We start from the raw sequence: 13,789 nt of genomic DNA on the forward strand, positions 1-13,789 counted from the left end.
AAATGGGAACGAGAGTGGATGCATTTCACCCTAAGAAATTCTGTAAAAGTGTCTTTTGAAAAGTACCAAGAACAGGAGAAAGGACAGGTTGATATAAAGCAAGCATTAATATCTAAAACTACTTTATATTCTCCAGAAAATGCAGAGAATAAACCTCAGAGATTTCTTTGAAATTGGATGCCTAGGAAGAGAGAATGGAGAAAGGAACCCACAATTTATATGAAAAATAATTCCCAGGCCAGGGTCTGGTTTCAGGCAGTGATGACAAAACTTTTGTTGCTTGCGTGCCAAAAGGGTGTACACACACGATAGCGTGCATGTACATGCCCACACCCATAATACAATAATAATACAGTAGTACCTCTATATACGAGCTGCTCCACATGCGAGTATTCCAAGTTACGAGCAAAATTTCTGTTCGACACCCGAGCTCAAATTCGGGATACGAGCCAAGCTTCCACTAGGTGGCGCAAGAATCTCCTTTCTTCCAGTTATCTCGGCGCGAAAAACAAAGTCTAAAGGCATTCGTTCGAGATGCGAGTTGATCGACTTACGAGCTCGGGTCTGGAACGAATTAAACTCGTATGTCAAGGTACCACTGTAATAATAATAAATTTATTAGACTTGTATGCCGCCCCTTTCCAAAGACTCGGAGGGGCTATGCCCTCCCCCGTGCATGCAGACAGAAACCAACTTCCGGGAGCCCTGATGGGGTGTTTTTTGCTTTCCCCAGGGTACAGGAGTCTTTCCTGAAGCTTGTGAAGGGTGAAAATGGACCCAATGGGCTACCAGAAGTTCAGATACAAACTTCCAGTAGGCTTGATGGGCCATTTTTCACCCTCTCAAGGCTTTCGGAGGCTTTCCTGAAACCTGTGGGAGGGCAAAAAACACCCCAATGAGCCTACCAGATGTTTGATAGGCTGTTGGGCCATTTTTCACCCTTCCTGGGTTTCAGGTGCCTTCCCTGAGGCCTGGGGAGGATGAAAATACCCTCCCTTGCCCCTAAGAAGGGCGAAAACCAGCTGGCCAGCGCGCACATGCATGTTGGAACTGAAAAGGGGCAACACCTCATGTGTCCTCAGATATGTTTCCACATCATCATCATCATCATCATCATCATCATCATCATCATCATCATTATTATTAGATTTGTATGCCGCCCCTCTCCGCACAACTTTGCCATTATTGGTCTAAGGCCTAAAGCAATAATGGCAAAACTATCACACGTGTATCAAAGGTGACATCCATGTTTTGGGTGACACTTCAGGTTCATCAACATCTGACAACTATTCTTTAAAGTAGGCCCCATTTTCACAGAGTTTTCTGGGCTATGGGGCACACACTATTCCCCAAGGCTTGCCCCCCTGTTGCGGAATGGCACATGCTGACCTTTTTGAATGGCAGTGGTGGTGCTATTCAGGCTGCAGTGAAGGCCTAGGTGGCTAGGCCTCTACTTCAGGCCCATCCTGAGCTGCCACCAAGTGTCTCTGCTCAGGGTGGCCTAGGGAGGAGAAGTGTTTGCCCTCCTTGGTATGTGTGTGAGAGAGAGGGGGGGGGGAGGGGGGGGAGACCAGCAGAGTCGAGTGAAGCATTTTCCAAGTTTTTCACAAGCCAAGCATGAAAGGCTAACCACCACTGACCTAGGGTTTCTTGGTTGGCAGGCGAGGCAGGGTTGCTGCGGTCTTAAATTTCTGAAAAAGTTGTGGAATGCAGTGGGAGGAACAAGGCCCACTCCAACTCTATTATTCTCTTACTATCACCAAGACTGAATAAAGGTTGTGTAAGACTAAATGCAGAACAATGTATGGAGACTACACTGGTGTCACCAACTGCTTTGTTCCTGCTACAAACAGATCTCTTGTTCTCCCTCAAGCACTTCCCGAGCTGTGCTCTCCTACAATTTGAACAGAAGATGCAAGAGCTCAGACTTATTCCTAAGTTCATAACGACACAGAAGCACCATTAAGTCCAATAAAATCTAATAAAATCTCTGTAAGTGCTAACTCTTTTAAGTAGCCTTGTCTCGCTCAGCAGGCCATAAAATATTCTCTATCTGATGCATTTTATTTTCAAATGTTTTTGTTTCCGTGTTCTCTTTGTTTTCCCAGTTCATGCTGCTATGTTGAGAACTATGTTCAAAGTTGAAATAACATATCAAGTTTCCTCATTATCGGTAATGAACAGAGCCTACATTGTGCTTTTTCTCTGGAAGCCCTTGACCATCTGCCTCTTATTTCCATTTTAATCATTAGAACTCTCAGTGTCACTCCTGACAGAGTGGGGTGTTAACTGGGTCTCCCCAGTTACATTCTGATGTTCTAACTGGGTTAGGGCTGTGCCGGGCTTCTGACTCAAGTGGCAAGAGGCACTTGGGAACACGCAAGAGCACAAACACAGGGTTTGTTTTCAAGCTCATAAAAACAGGCAAAGTGGTTTCCAGAATTTTGGAAAGCATAGATGTCAGCATGTTGTACCTTGGTGACTGTCCTGTCCTGCCCAGCAGCAGCCGATAATTAGCCCAAAAATGTAAACTGAAACACACACAGTTCTTTTACACAAAACAAAGTTATTTTTATGAGATGTCTGTTGCTTCACAAATGCTGCATTACACAAAGTCTCTACCTTTGCCAAAGTCCAGGCATGAGGCCAAATTGATAAGAGAATGCCTCCCACACTATTGCTTCTCAGCCAACAGTCCTTCACAAGAATTTAACCCCAGAACTGACCAGTACTTAATCCAGGTGTCAGACAGAATACTCTTCACAGACTGTTTCTCTTCCAAAGGTTTGAACATTGACTGCTTGCAAAGAGCATTCTCAAACCCCTCCCCTTAAATACTCTTGGCGAGTGCTGACTATGCACAGCAGTGCTTACTTCTTTTTCCTGATCTTCCTTAACTGCTCCTGTCTGTCCCTCATTCTTCTGACCCGGGCATTCAGGATCAGGTTCCTTATTTCCTCATCCTCAGACCCTGACCCAGCTCCAGTTGCAGGCTGCAAATCCCCAGTTGGGGGATCTATAGCCTCTCTAGGCTCCTCACCCCCAGACTCTCTCTTCCTCTGGCTCGCTATCTGACTCTCCCTGCAGCCAAACAGGCCGGCCGTACCCAGAGGGTCCTGGTTCATCAGGCTCAAAGTTTGTGGCTAAAGAGCCTAGCTGCAAGCCAACCACAACAGTGACAAACATCTGTGGTTCAAAATGGATTTTCCCACATGGCCTTGCAATACAGACACCAACTCCATTGCTTCATTCTATGAGTCCCTAAACAAAAAATGGCAGTGCCAGATTCTTTTTCTATGACAAATGTACAAAGTTAGATGTAATAAATGGGCAACTGCACTTTTATTGTGCTAAAAATGGAAGCAATTCTTTAAACATGATATGCTTGTTGCTTTTGGCATCCTGATCTGTCAAGGAAGGTGTGACATCTCCCAAGATATTATCTGAAATCCTATCTCCCATCTCAGGCCAAAAACAATATATTACAACCAGGTCTAACAAGCCACAGTCTTCCGTCTTTATTGCACAGCAGTCCAACAGTGGAAGTTTTACTGAAGAAATAGTGAGGGACAGAATGGTTCATACATCACCCAGCTACGGATTGTTGACTGAACCATATTGGCTGGATTCCACTAAACTATAAACCAGCATTTACAAAGCATAATGGTTGGACACAGTTATACAGAAACCATGCTGATATCTTAGAACAAAGTGAACCCAGCCTCCTCTCAATTCGTAGGGAAAAAATGCTCTACTCTTTGCTATCAACAGTTGGCCCCTAAAGCTTGTCCCTCCAAAAGACAGACCTGGGGCATTATGGGGATAAAATTAGCAAAAGGTGGGGATGATTTCAGAGGGAGGGGATTTCGCTCTTCCACTCTTTGTTGTGTCCTGCGACACGGTCTGTTGTGTTCTGCTTTTTATGGATGTCCTGCAACACGTTGGGCTTTTACACAACACAACTGGACTGCAGCATTGTGTGCTTAGAAATTTCATTTGGAGAGCCATACTAGGAATCTTCTGATCAACTAGAGCATAATCCCAGTGCCACAAAGGAATAAACAATGTGTTACAACAAAATAAAAAGGCAGCCTTCTGATTTTTATAAGATTGATAGTGAAAAACATTCTTGACTATTGTCCGGTGTCTCCTAATCCAGTGTTTCCCAACCTTGGCAACTTGAAGATATTGGGACTTCAACTCCCAGAATTCCCCAGCCAGCATTCGCTGGCTGTGGAATTCTGGGAGTTGAAGTCCAAATATCTTCAAGTTGCCAAGGTTGGGAAACACTGTCCTAATCTTACTGAACAAGTTTTTCATACACTTCGTCCTAAAAACTATCCCAGTTCTTGGCAGACAGAACTTGGGGTGACTAAATCAAACATCAAACCTGTAACAGTGAAAACTTATAATGCTTGACTTTACCCTATTATTATTCTTGTGTAATCTTATATTACCTTCTTGCACACAGTATAGTGAAGAAAACTGGGAAAAGCAGCAAATCCATGCCGAACAGCTTTACAAATCCAATTAAGGTTTTCATCATGAGCAGATATACCAGCAAATGTGCTGGTCTACCAATTTTTCATCCTCTGTATGATCGCAACACATTGCATGGATGTCTCATGCTTTTCTGTCTATCCTGCTGCACGGTTGCAAGCAGTTAGAAAGCCAGTTTGCAAAGAACTTGGTGTTTGTGTGTGTGTGTGTGTGTGTGTGTGTGAATCTTGTGGTTCTCCAGATGTTGCTGTACACATCATTCACCTCTGGATGTGTTGATTGGATTTTCACGTTTATGACTTCTTTAATGCCCATATAGTGGTGAATGACTGAGATCGTGCTCCCATAATAGTAAGCAAAGCGAGCGAATGGTGAGATTCCATTTCACTACCTTTTGTAGACCAGAAATCTGGTAATGTGCCTTGTTTCATTTTCTACAAGCTTTGACCAAAAGGCAAGTACAGTGTCCCCTCGATTTTCACGGGTTCGAACTTCGCGAATAGCCTATACCACGGTTTTTCAAAAAACATTAATTAAAAAATACTTTGCGGTTTTCCCCCCTATACCATGGTTTTTCCCACACAATGATGTCATACGTCATCGCCAAACGAATAATTTTTGCAAATAAATAACAAAAAAAAAAATTATTGTTAATAAATAATTATGTTTATAAATATCAGGATCACTACCCTGTTTCCCTGATAGTAAGACACCCCCGATTGTAAGACGTATCGGGGGTTTCAGGGGGGTCGGCTAATATAAGCCGTACCCCGAAAGTAAGACATATGTCTTACTTTCGGGGAAACACGGGGGTATTGCCAGGGGGGGGAGCCCGATGACGTCGCTTCCAAGCTCCCCGCGCGCCCCTCGCCTTTGCCTCGCCGCGGCGCCACCGCCTCTTCCCCGGCTTGGCAAAGCAAAGGACGGCGCTGGTCCGAAGCGAACCGAGCGGGCGGCGGCTTGCAGCGAAGGCGCTCGTCCCAGCAACCGAGTCCTGCCGAGGCTCGGCTGCAAGCGGCCAGCGAGGCCGACCAGCTCCGAGGCGAGCGGCCGGAGCTGCGCCCTCCTTCGCCCCGCCTCCTTTCCGGCAGGCAGGTGGGGCTGCCCAACTGCGCAGAGCGGCTCCTCCCCTCCAGACACACGCTTCCCCGACACGCGTCTGCGGCTCCACGCGTGCACGCCACTTGGAGCCCTGAGGTTGAACTTGGAAAAGGGCTCACGAGGCTCCTGTCCCGCGGCTGCCCTTCTGGACTCTGGGGAGATGCCTTCGGGAATGCGACCCTTTCAATTTTTTTCCAATGTAAGACATACCCCGAAAGTAAGACGTAGTGGGGCTTTTGGGGGTAAAAAGAAAGTAAGACACTGTCTTACTTTCGGGGAAACACGGTAAGTGTCTTATTCAATGGTGAGTGCCAGTAATAATGGTGAGTAAATGGTTGTTAAGGGAATGGGAAATGGGAATTTAGGGGTTTAAAGTGTTAAGGGAAGGCTTGTGATACTGTCCATGGCCAAAAATGGTGTATTTACTTCCGCATCTCTACTTTGCGGAAATTCAACTTTCGCGGGCGGTCTCGGAACGCATCCCCCGTGGAAATCGAGGGAACACTGTAATGTTTTAACAACTGGGAAGCTCACCACCTAACAGCTAATTTCTGCTTTTAGCCAAGAAAACAGACCACAGTGGGGAAAAAACATATCCAAGCCCAGCCCTTTATTACCACGTTGAAGCTCTTCTGAGAAAATTGTACAGGGAAGGACTTGGCAAGGACTCATAATAAATTAAAAAAAAAGGAGATGAAAGGAAGTGGAGGGGGGAGAAAAGAACAGCTGGTGCCACCATTGTCTTTCAGTAGTTACAGCAAGTGCAAAAAGCAAAATCTACAAAGAGCAGGATTTGAATGACAAGAGGTAGCAATCTACAGAGGCTTTTTAGTGGGCAAAGAAAGGAAGAATTTGGCATCCACACAATTAAAGGGAGACTAGCACAGGCAGGAAACCTGAGGGCACCACCAAATCACAAGGTGCTGAAAAACCTAACAGGGCAGAGAACCCACGTTCTCCTGCTCCAAACTAGGGAATTGGCAAGACTGTGTTGCAAAAGCTAAGAATTCAGATCTCGCCTTGATCTTGTACGTACTACACAGAAATTTGGCTTCTTCTAATTTGCTATGGAGGGTGGTGGTGACGGAACAGGGCTCTCCTTGTGGCATAAAGCAGCAGGAGACCCCAACCGAGGGCCCAAAGTTGCATTTTGGTGGAGGCGGCTGGTCCCGGAAAGGAACAGAAGCCCCGTTTAGGTCTCCTGGGGTCCCTTTTTCAGGCCAAAAAAGCTGGAGGAACGGGGAGGCGGTGCGATGAGCATCGGAGCTTGGTTCTTGTGAGTTATTCTGATCTGAAAGAAAGATGGAGCAGGATGTGTCAATACTTTACAGCAGGCTTCAGGCCTTTCCACTACTTGCCCATCCACACACCCCATATCACAACGTATGGGTGATAAGAACTGTCTGGTTGCATCTCTGCTTCAGCAAATTAAGACACAGAGAGGTCTCTTTGCGGTCATTAAAAATCAACATTGACCTGATGACACTCCATCAATCCGTCAAGAGGGAGCTTCCAAACCAGTTAGTTGATCTCGAAGGCCCTAATTTAAGCCCACGTGATTTCTTTTGTTTAAAAAAAATATTTTCTATTGTAATTTTTTAAAAAGACAAAGACGTACAACATTAAACACTCAAGGAGTTGCCATTGCTCCGCTTATCTTAGAAATCTAACTACTACAAAAAATAAAAACCTAACTATAATCAGATCAATACAAAAATAGCACACCTTTTGTATTACAGTAGTCCCTCACCTATCGCTGGTGCTACGTTCCAGACCTGGCCACGATAGGTGAAATCCGCAATGGGGAATTTATCGACTGATAGTACTTATTTAAGTATTTATATTGTAATTGTTTGGTAAGTTTTCATTGTTTTAAGTGTTTATAAACCCTTCCCACACAGTATTTATTTTAGATACAGTATTTAAATACAGTATTTACAATTTTAGATTATTTTTTTTTTGAAAAACCTGCCGATCGAGTTTGGCAGGCTGTTTAAATCTGCCAATCAACTTCCTCAGAAACCCGCGATGAAGTGAAGCCGCAGTAGGTGAAGCGCGGTATAGCGAGGGACTACTGTAAATACTTATTGAATTTAACTCTATATTCTTATGTTAATTAAATTTCTTTATAAAATACTTATTCAAGAAATATATTATAATGAATAACACATCTAATTTTATCATACTATAAACATTTTTAAACTACTGTATTTTACTCTCTCTTATAACATTTCAAAACAATAAGTTCAAAAAGTTCTAAATTCTTGTTGCTTTAAAAGCCCACGTGATTTCAAAGACCACTTGAAATCACCAAACAGCCAACCTGTTTGAAGTGATACTTCGGTCTTCTGAGTGGACAGGAACTACCAGATTAATCCCCTCTGGATCTGCTGCTAATGTTGGGCAACAATTTAATTAGCAAGGTGGCTTGTTTCAATTAGCTAGGAGTAGCAATTTGAAAAAGCTTACCAGCTCTTATGGTGGCTGTCACTTGCAGGGTATTTATTTTTGAGAAATCTGAGAAAAAATGTCCTATAAAATCTCCAATGACCCAGTTGCAGTTGGAACTACTCTCTAAGGTTTTTTTTAACTGATTTTTTAACAAGTCTAACAAAAATCTTTGGCTCAGGCAGAGAGAGGGCTAACTTTCTATTCCAAGAATGTGTGATATTTAGGCCACTGTGGAATAAGTAACTGCAATTAAGTCAGAGATCTTGGTGGTGATGGATGTTCCTAGCCAAAAAAGGCTCAGGCTACTGTATTTGCATAATACAACATCACTTAAAATGATCTGATTCGATGTATTATGCAGTCACTTTCTCTTGCTCGCATGCAGAAATCCTCATAAAGGGAAAATGTTTTAATCATAACACACTGGAGAGCTGGGTTCCTCCTGGTTTACCCGAACCGGTAGTGACCCATTGGTGATGTCATGATGATGTCACGGAACTAGTTTGGTTGGTGCTGGTCCATCATCTTTTTTAAAAAAATCTTTAAAAAAACCTAATTGGGGTGGGAGGGTTACAATTCTTTTTTCTTCTAAGCATGCCCAGAAGCCAAGTTTCTGGCACTGCGTATTATCGCCATCTTGTTTTCAGCTTTTTAATTTTTTTCATAATTTTGGGCACTGCGCATGCCTGTGAGATGCGACCACGTGGTGTGGGAGGAAGCGAAATGGCAGCAAGGTAAGTTAGAACCCATCCCTGTCCCACTGCATCAGTTATACTGCATCCTGATAAAAGATCTCTGTTGGAAATAATCATTTCTTTCTCCCTGTCTAGATGCTCCCTGAACGTGTTGTAAGAAAGGGGTGGTGGTGGTACAAATGTTCTATTGGCTACAGAAAGAAAATAATTGTTTGAAGCATGAAGCTTGCCTTCACATAACATGAACTGACCGAACTTTTTAAGATCATTCTTACAACCGCACGAATCCCAGCGACCGATAAGGTCCCACAGAGTTGGCCTTCTCCGGGTCCCGTTGACTAAACAATGTCGTTGGGCGGGACCCAGGGGAAGAGCCTTCTCTGTGGCGGCCCGGCCCTCTGGAACCAACTCCCCCTGGAGATTAGAACTGCCCCCACCCTTCCTGTCTTTCATAAACTACTTAAGACTCCCTTATACCGCCAGGCATGGGGGAGTTGAGACACCTTTCCCCCAGGCTTTTTTATACTTTGTTTTATGTTTGGTATGAATGTGCTGTTGGTTTTTTAAATAATGATAGGGTTTTATATGTTTTTAATATTAGATTTGTTCCACTGATATATTGTTTTTATTGCTGTTGTGAGCAGCCCCGAGTCTTCAGAGAGGGGCAGCATACAAATCTAATAAATAATAATAATAAAATAATAACCTTCTGACTGACCACTCAAGAGTTAGATCGAACATTTCTCAGTGGCCCTCTTTTATAAAATTTCCCCTCGGAAGGCAAGCTGCTTTCAAGATTGTTTTAAAAACTCCTCTGTTCTGATAGCTTTTATTTGGTACTCATTTTTTATTTGAAAGTGTAGCTTACATATATTTTCATGAAATCTCTGCCTTGGTGGATTATCTTAAAGTAATAAATCTCTCTCAATTAACCGTTCCTAGCAATTTTCATATTCCAGCAGCAACTCATGCATTGCAAATTTCAGGTTTTACCAAAATACAATAAGAAGTTCTCTGGCCTCATCAAAATAGATCTTCATACCCAAAGCTATGAAACATAGAATATGATTTTAGGATGTGCTTACTGTGCATGGTGCTTGCATCCATGGCTCTCCATCGATTTGCATGGGAAGATGCTTGAAGGTTCTGCAAGAAGGGCATGAGAAAAACGGGAAGTTGACATGAGATGATGAATATTCAGATTTTATAGAGGTCCTCGTGCAATTATTCAAAGAGCAAACACTGAAGATTACAGTAAATGTGGGGCACCTTAGTATTGATTTCCAACCTTTGTCTGTCTACACTGCAGCCAGTACCATCACACCTTCATATCACATAATTATCACAGCAGTTGTCAGGTGCAAGAAACCAGATTCACATGTGTAGAGTTTGCTAACTACTTTATCGGATTCTGCCTATAATACAGGAATCTTCCCAAACTGCTTGCCTTTGCTTGGGAATAAATACAGAAAGTCACATGGACTAGTTGGGAGCTCAGGCCTAGGTCTCTTGTAAAAGCACAACAATTCAAGGCTAATTCCCTGCTTGAGTCTTTCCCCGCCAGCCTGGTTGGATATTTCCCAGCAGCAATCTTTATGGTCAGCTAGTCTCATATGGCAGATGTGGAGGTGGGATGAAGCTCATGGATAACGGCTGCCTAAGAGTTGTTCTATACCAGTGATGGTGAACCTTTTTGTCCTTGGATGCCACAAAAGCATGGGTGCGCACTATCATGCATGTGCAAGTGTCCACACCCACAATTCAATGCCTGGGGAGGGCAAAAACAGCTTCCCTGCCCCCCAGAGGCCCTCTGGAGGCTGGAAACATCCTGTTTCCCAACTTCTGGTGGGCCCAGTAGGCTCGTGTTTCACCCTCCCCAGGCTCCAAAGGCTTCCTGGAGCCAGAAGAGGGTAAAAATGCCCCTCCCAGGGCTCTCTGGAAGCCAAAAATGCCCCCCCCCAGAGCCTCTTTGCAAGCCAAAAATCAGCTGGCCAACATGCAGGTTGGAGCTGAGCTAGATATGGCTCCACATGCCCCCTGTGGCACCCGTGCCATAGGTTCACCATCACTGTTTTATACAATGGTACTGATCCAACTCAGCCCAACTAAGAAGGGTATCAATTCCCATTAATAGATATTTACTCTAAAGGTTCAAAGAGACATCGTTACTATTTCACAGGTATCAAGGCCAAGTACATGCCCCCTTGGGAAAATTTGGAGGAAAGGCTGTCAGTTCCAAACAGCAATTACAAGCGAAGACAATGCATCCATTGAGCTGACGGCCTACCTACCTCAGGGTGATCTCAGAGCACTTAGCCAGCCGTGTGCCGGCATTCTTCAAACCGGTGTAGATCTGTCCCATTTCAAACACACCTTCCAGGCCCACCACCTCCATCCGTCGATCACTCAGATCTGGAGAGGGAATTGGAGGGAGAAAAGGCAGAGGTAAGAAAAGTCACCCCATCATCTCAAGCTCCCCTAGAAAGTCCCCACAGCAATGTTTCAGAAAGGGCATTAATCTATCTTGGCCTCTTCATTCAACCCCTCAAGCCGTGCCTGCCTTTCCAGGGGTGAAATTCAAAATGTTTCCCTACTGGTTCTGTGGGCGCGGTTTGGTGGGTGTGGCAGGGGAAGGATACTGCAAAATCCCCATTTCCATCCCACTCCTGGGCAGAGGATATTGCAAAATCCCAATTCCCACCCAGGAAGCCAGAGGTGGTCTTTGCCGATTCTCCGAACTACTCAAAAGGTCCGCTACCATAGAAATATAGAAGACTGACGGCAGAAAAAGACCTCATGGTCCATCTAGTCTGCCCTTATACTATTTCCTGTATTTTATCTTAGGATGGATATATGTTTATCCCAGGCATGTTTAAATTCACTTACTGTGGATTTATCAACCATGTCTGCTGGAAGTTTGTTCCAAGGATCTACTACTCTTTCAGTAAAATAATATTTTCTCACATTGCTTTTGATCTTTCCCCCAACTAACTTCAGATTGTGTCCCCTTGTTCTTGTGTTCACTTTCCTATTAAAAACACTTCCCTCCTGGACCTTATTTAACCCTTTAACATATTTAAATGTTTCGATCATGTCTTCCCTTTCCCTTCTGTCCTCCAGACTATACAGATTGAGTTCATTAAGTCTTTCCTGATACATCTTATGCTTAAGACCTTCCACCATTCTTGTAGCCCGTCTTTGGACCCGTTCAATTTTGTCAATATCTTTTTGTAGGTGAGGTCTCCAGAACTGAACACAGTACAGTGGTACCTCAAGATACGAACCCCTCGTCTTACGAACAACCCGAGATACGAACCCGGGGTTCAGAAAATTTTTGCCTCTTCTTACGAACTTTTTTCATCTTACGAACGCCAAACCCGAACTTCCGGGTTCGGCGTTTGAAGCCCCGCAGCCCAGCTGTCACCTTTTAAAACAGCCGGGGGGCTTCCCAGCAGCCTCCCGGAAGCCGAAGCCGGAAGTTCGGGTTTGGCGTTCGGCTTCGGGAAGCTGCTGGGAAGCCCCCCGGCTGTTTTAAAGGTGACAGCCGGGCGGCGGGGCTTCTCGGCGGCGGCGGCAGGTTCGTAAGATGTAAAACGTTCGGGAGGCCGCTTTGGGTTTTTGGCTGGGAGGGAGGGCAGGAAGTCCGGCGCTGGGGGAGGGAGTCAGGAAGGTCCTCCTGCTCCCCCCTCCCAGTGAAAAACAAAGACGGTCTGCCGCCGGAGACCCCTTTGTATTTTTGGCTGGGGGGGGGGAAGCAGGAGGCGCAGGATCGGGCCGGCGGCGGGCGCGGGAAAAGGCAGCAGGTCTGGGACACCCCCCCACCCCAGCACTTTGAATCCCGCCGCTTCTGCTGGATACGGGCGATGGGCGGGGCGAGCTGCCAAGCCCCTGGCTTCCGCGCCGCTCGTCCCACCCACCGCCCGTATCCAGCAGAAGCTGCTGGATTCAAAGTGCTGGGGTGGTGGGGCTGTCGGGACACCCCCCCCCACCCCAGCACTTTGAATCCCGCCGCTACTGCTGGATACGGGCGATGGGCGGGGCGAGCTGCCAAGCCCCTGGCTTCCGCGCCGCTCGTCCCACCCACCGCCCGTATCCAGCAGAAGCTGCTGGATTCAAAGTGCTGGGGTGGTGGGGCTGTCGGGACACCCCCCCCACCCCAGCACTTTGAATCCCGCCGCTACTGCTGGATACGGGCGATGGGCGGGGCGAGCTGCCAAGCCCCTGGCTTCCGCGCCGCTCGTCCCACCCACCGCCCGTATCCAGCAGAAGCTGCTGGATTCAAAGTGCTGGGGTGGGGGGGCTGTCGGGACAAGCCGCGCACAAAGGCCGAGGCGAGGCTGAGCAGGAGGAGAAACCAACCAGCAAGGCGGTGGGCTGGGAGCCGCAGGCGAAAGGAGCTCGGGCATCGGAGCGCGGCGCCAGGCATTGTTCTCCGGACCCTGACCGCAGCCTGGAGAGGAAAAGGAAGCAGGAGGCGCAGGATCGGGCCGGCGGCGGGCGCGGGAAAAGGCAGCAGGTCTGGGACACCCCCCCACCCCAGCACTTTGAATCCCGCCGCTACTGCTGGATACGGGCGATGGGCGGGGCGAGCTGCCAAGCCCCTGGCTTCCACGCCGCTCGTCCCACCCACCGCCCGTATCCAGCAGAAGCTGCTGGATTCAAAGTGCTGGGGTGGTGGGGCTGTCGGGACACCCCCCCACCCCAGCACTTTGAATCCCGCCGCTTCTGCTGGATACGGGCGGTGGGCGGGGCGAGCTGCCAAGCCCCTGGCTTCCGCGCCGCTCGTCCCACCCACCGCCCGTATCTAGCAGAAGCTGCTGGATTCAAAGTGCTGGGGTGGGGGGGCTGTCGGGACAAGCCGCGCACAAAGGCCGAGGCGAGGCTGAGCAGGAGGAGAAGCCAACCAGCGAGGCGGTGGGCTGGGAGCCGCAGGCGAAAGGAGCTCGGGCATCGGAGCGCGGCGCAAGGCATTGTTTTCCGGACCCCCCCCCCGCCCGGTTTCAGCTCCCCATTCCTCCACGTCACTTCGCCCTGAATGCTTC

The 13,789-nt window shown here is 46.9% G+C and overlaps 1 protein-coding gene across 4 annotated transcripts in view; it reads right to left on the reverse strand.

The window, feature by feature from the left end:
- Window positions 1–6,196: 6,196 nt before the first annotated feature.
- DGKA (diacylglycerol kinase alpha) overlaps window positions 6,197–13,789 on the reverse strand; it is a 120,812-nt gene continuing 113,219 nt past the window's right edge. For all 4 annotated transcript variants that reach the window (XM_070740393.1, XM_070740394.1, XM_070740395.1 and 1 more), the window contains 3 exons: window positions 11,039–11,159; window positions 9,833–9,893; window positions 6,197–6,892 (listed from right to left, as the gene is read on the reverse strand). In XM_070740393.1, coding sequence (XP_070596494.1) covers window positions 6,794–6,892; window positions 9,833–9,893; window positions 11,039–11,159 — 281 coding nt within the window. In that variant the 3' untranslated portion in view covers window positions 6,197–6,793. The remainder of the gene's footprint in view (window positions 6,893–9,832; window positions 9,894–11,038; window positions 11,160–13,789) is intronic.

The sequence above is a fragment of the Erythrolamprus reginae genome, chromosome 2 (assembly GCF_031021105.1).
Source record: "Erythrolamprus reginae isolate rEryReg1 chromosome 2, rEryReg1.hap1, whole genome shotgun sequence".
NCBI classification, from domain to species: Eukaryota; Metazoa; Chordata; class Lepidosauria; order Squamata; family Dipsadidae; genus Erythrolamprus; species Erythrolamprus reginae.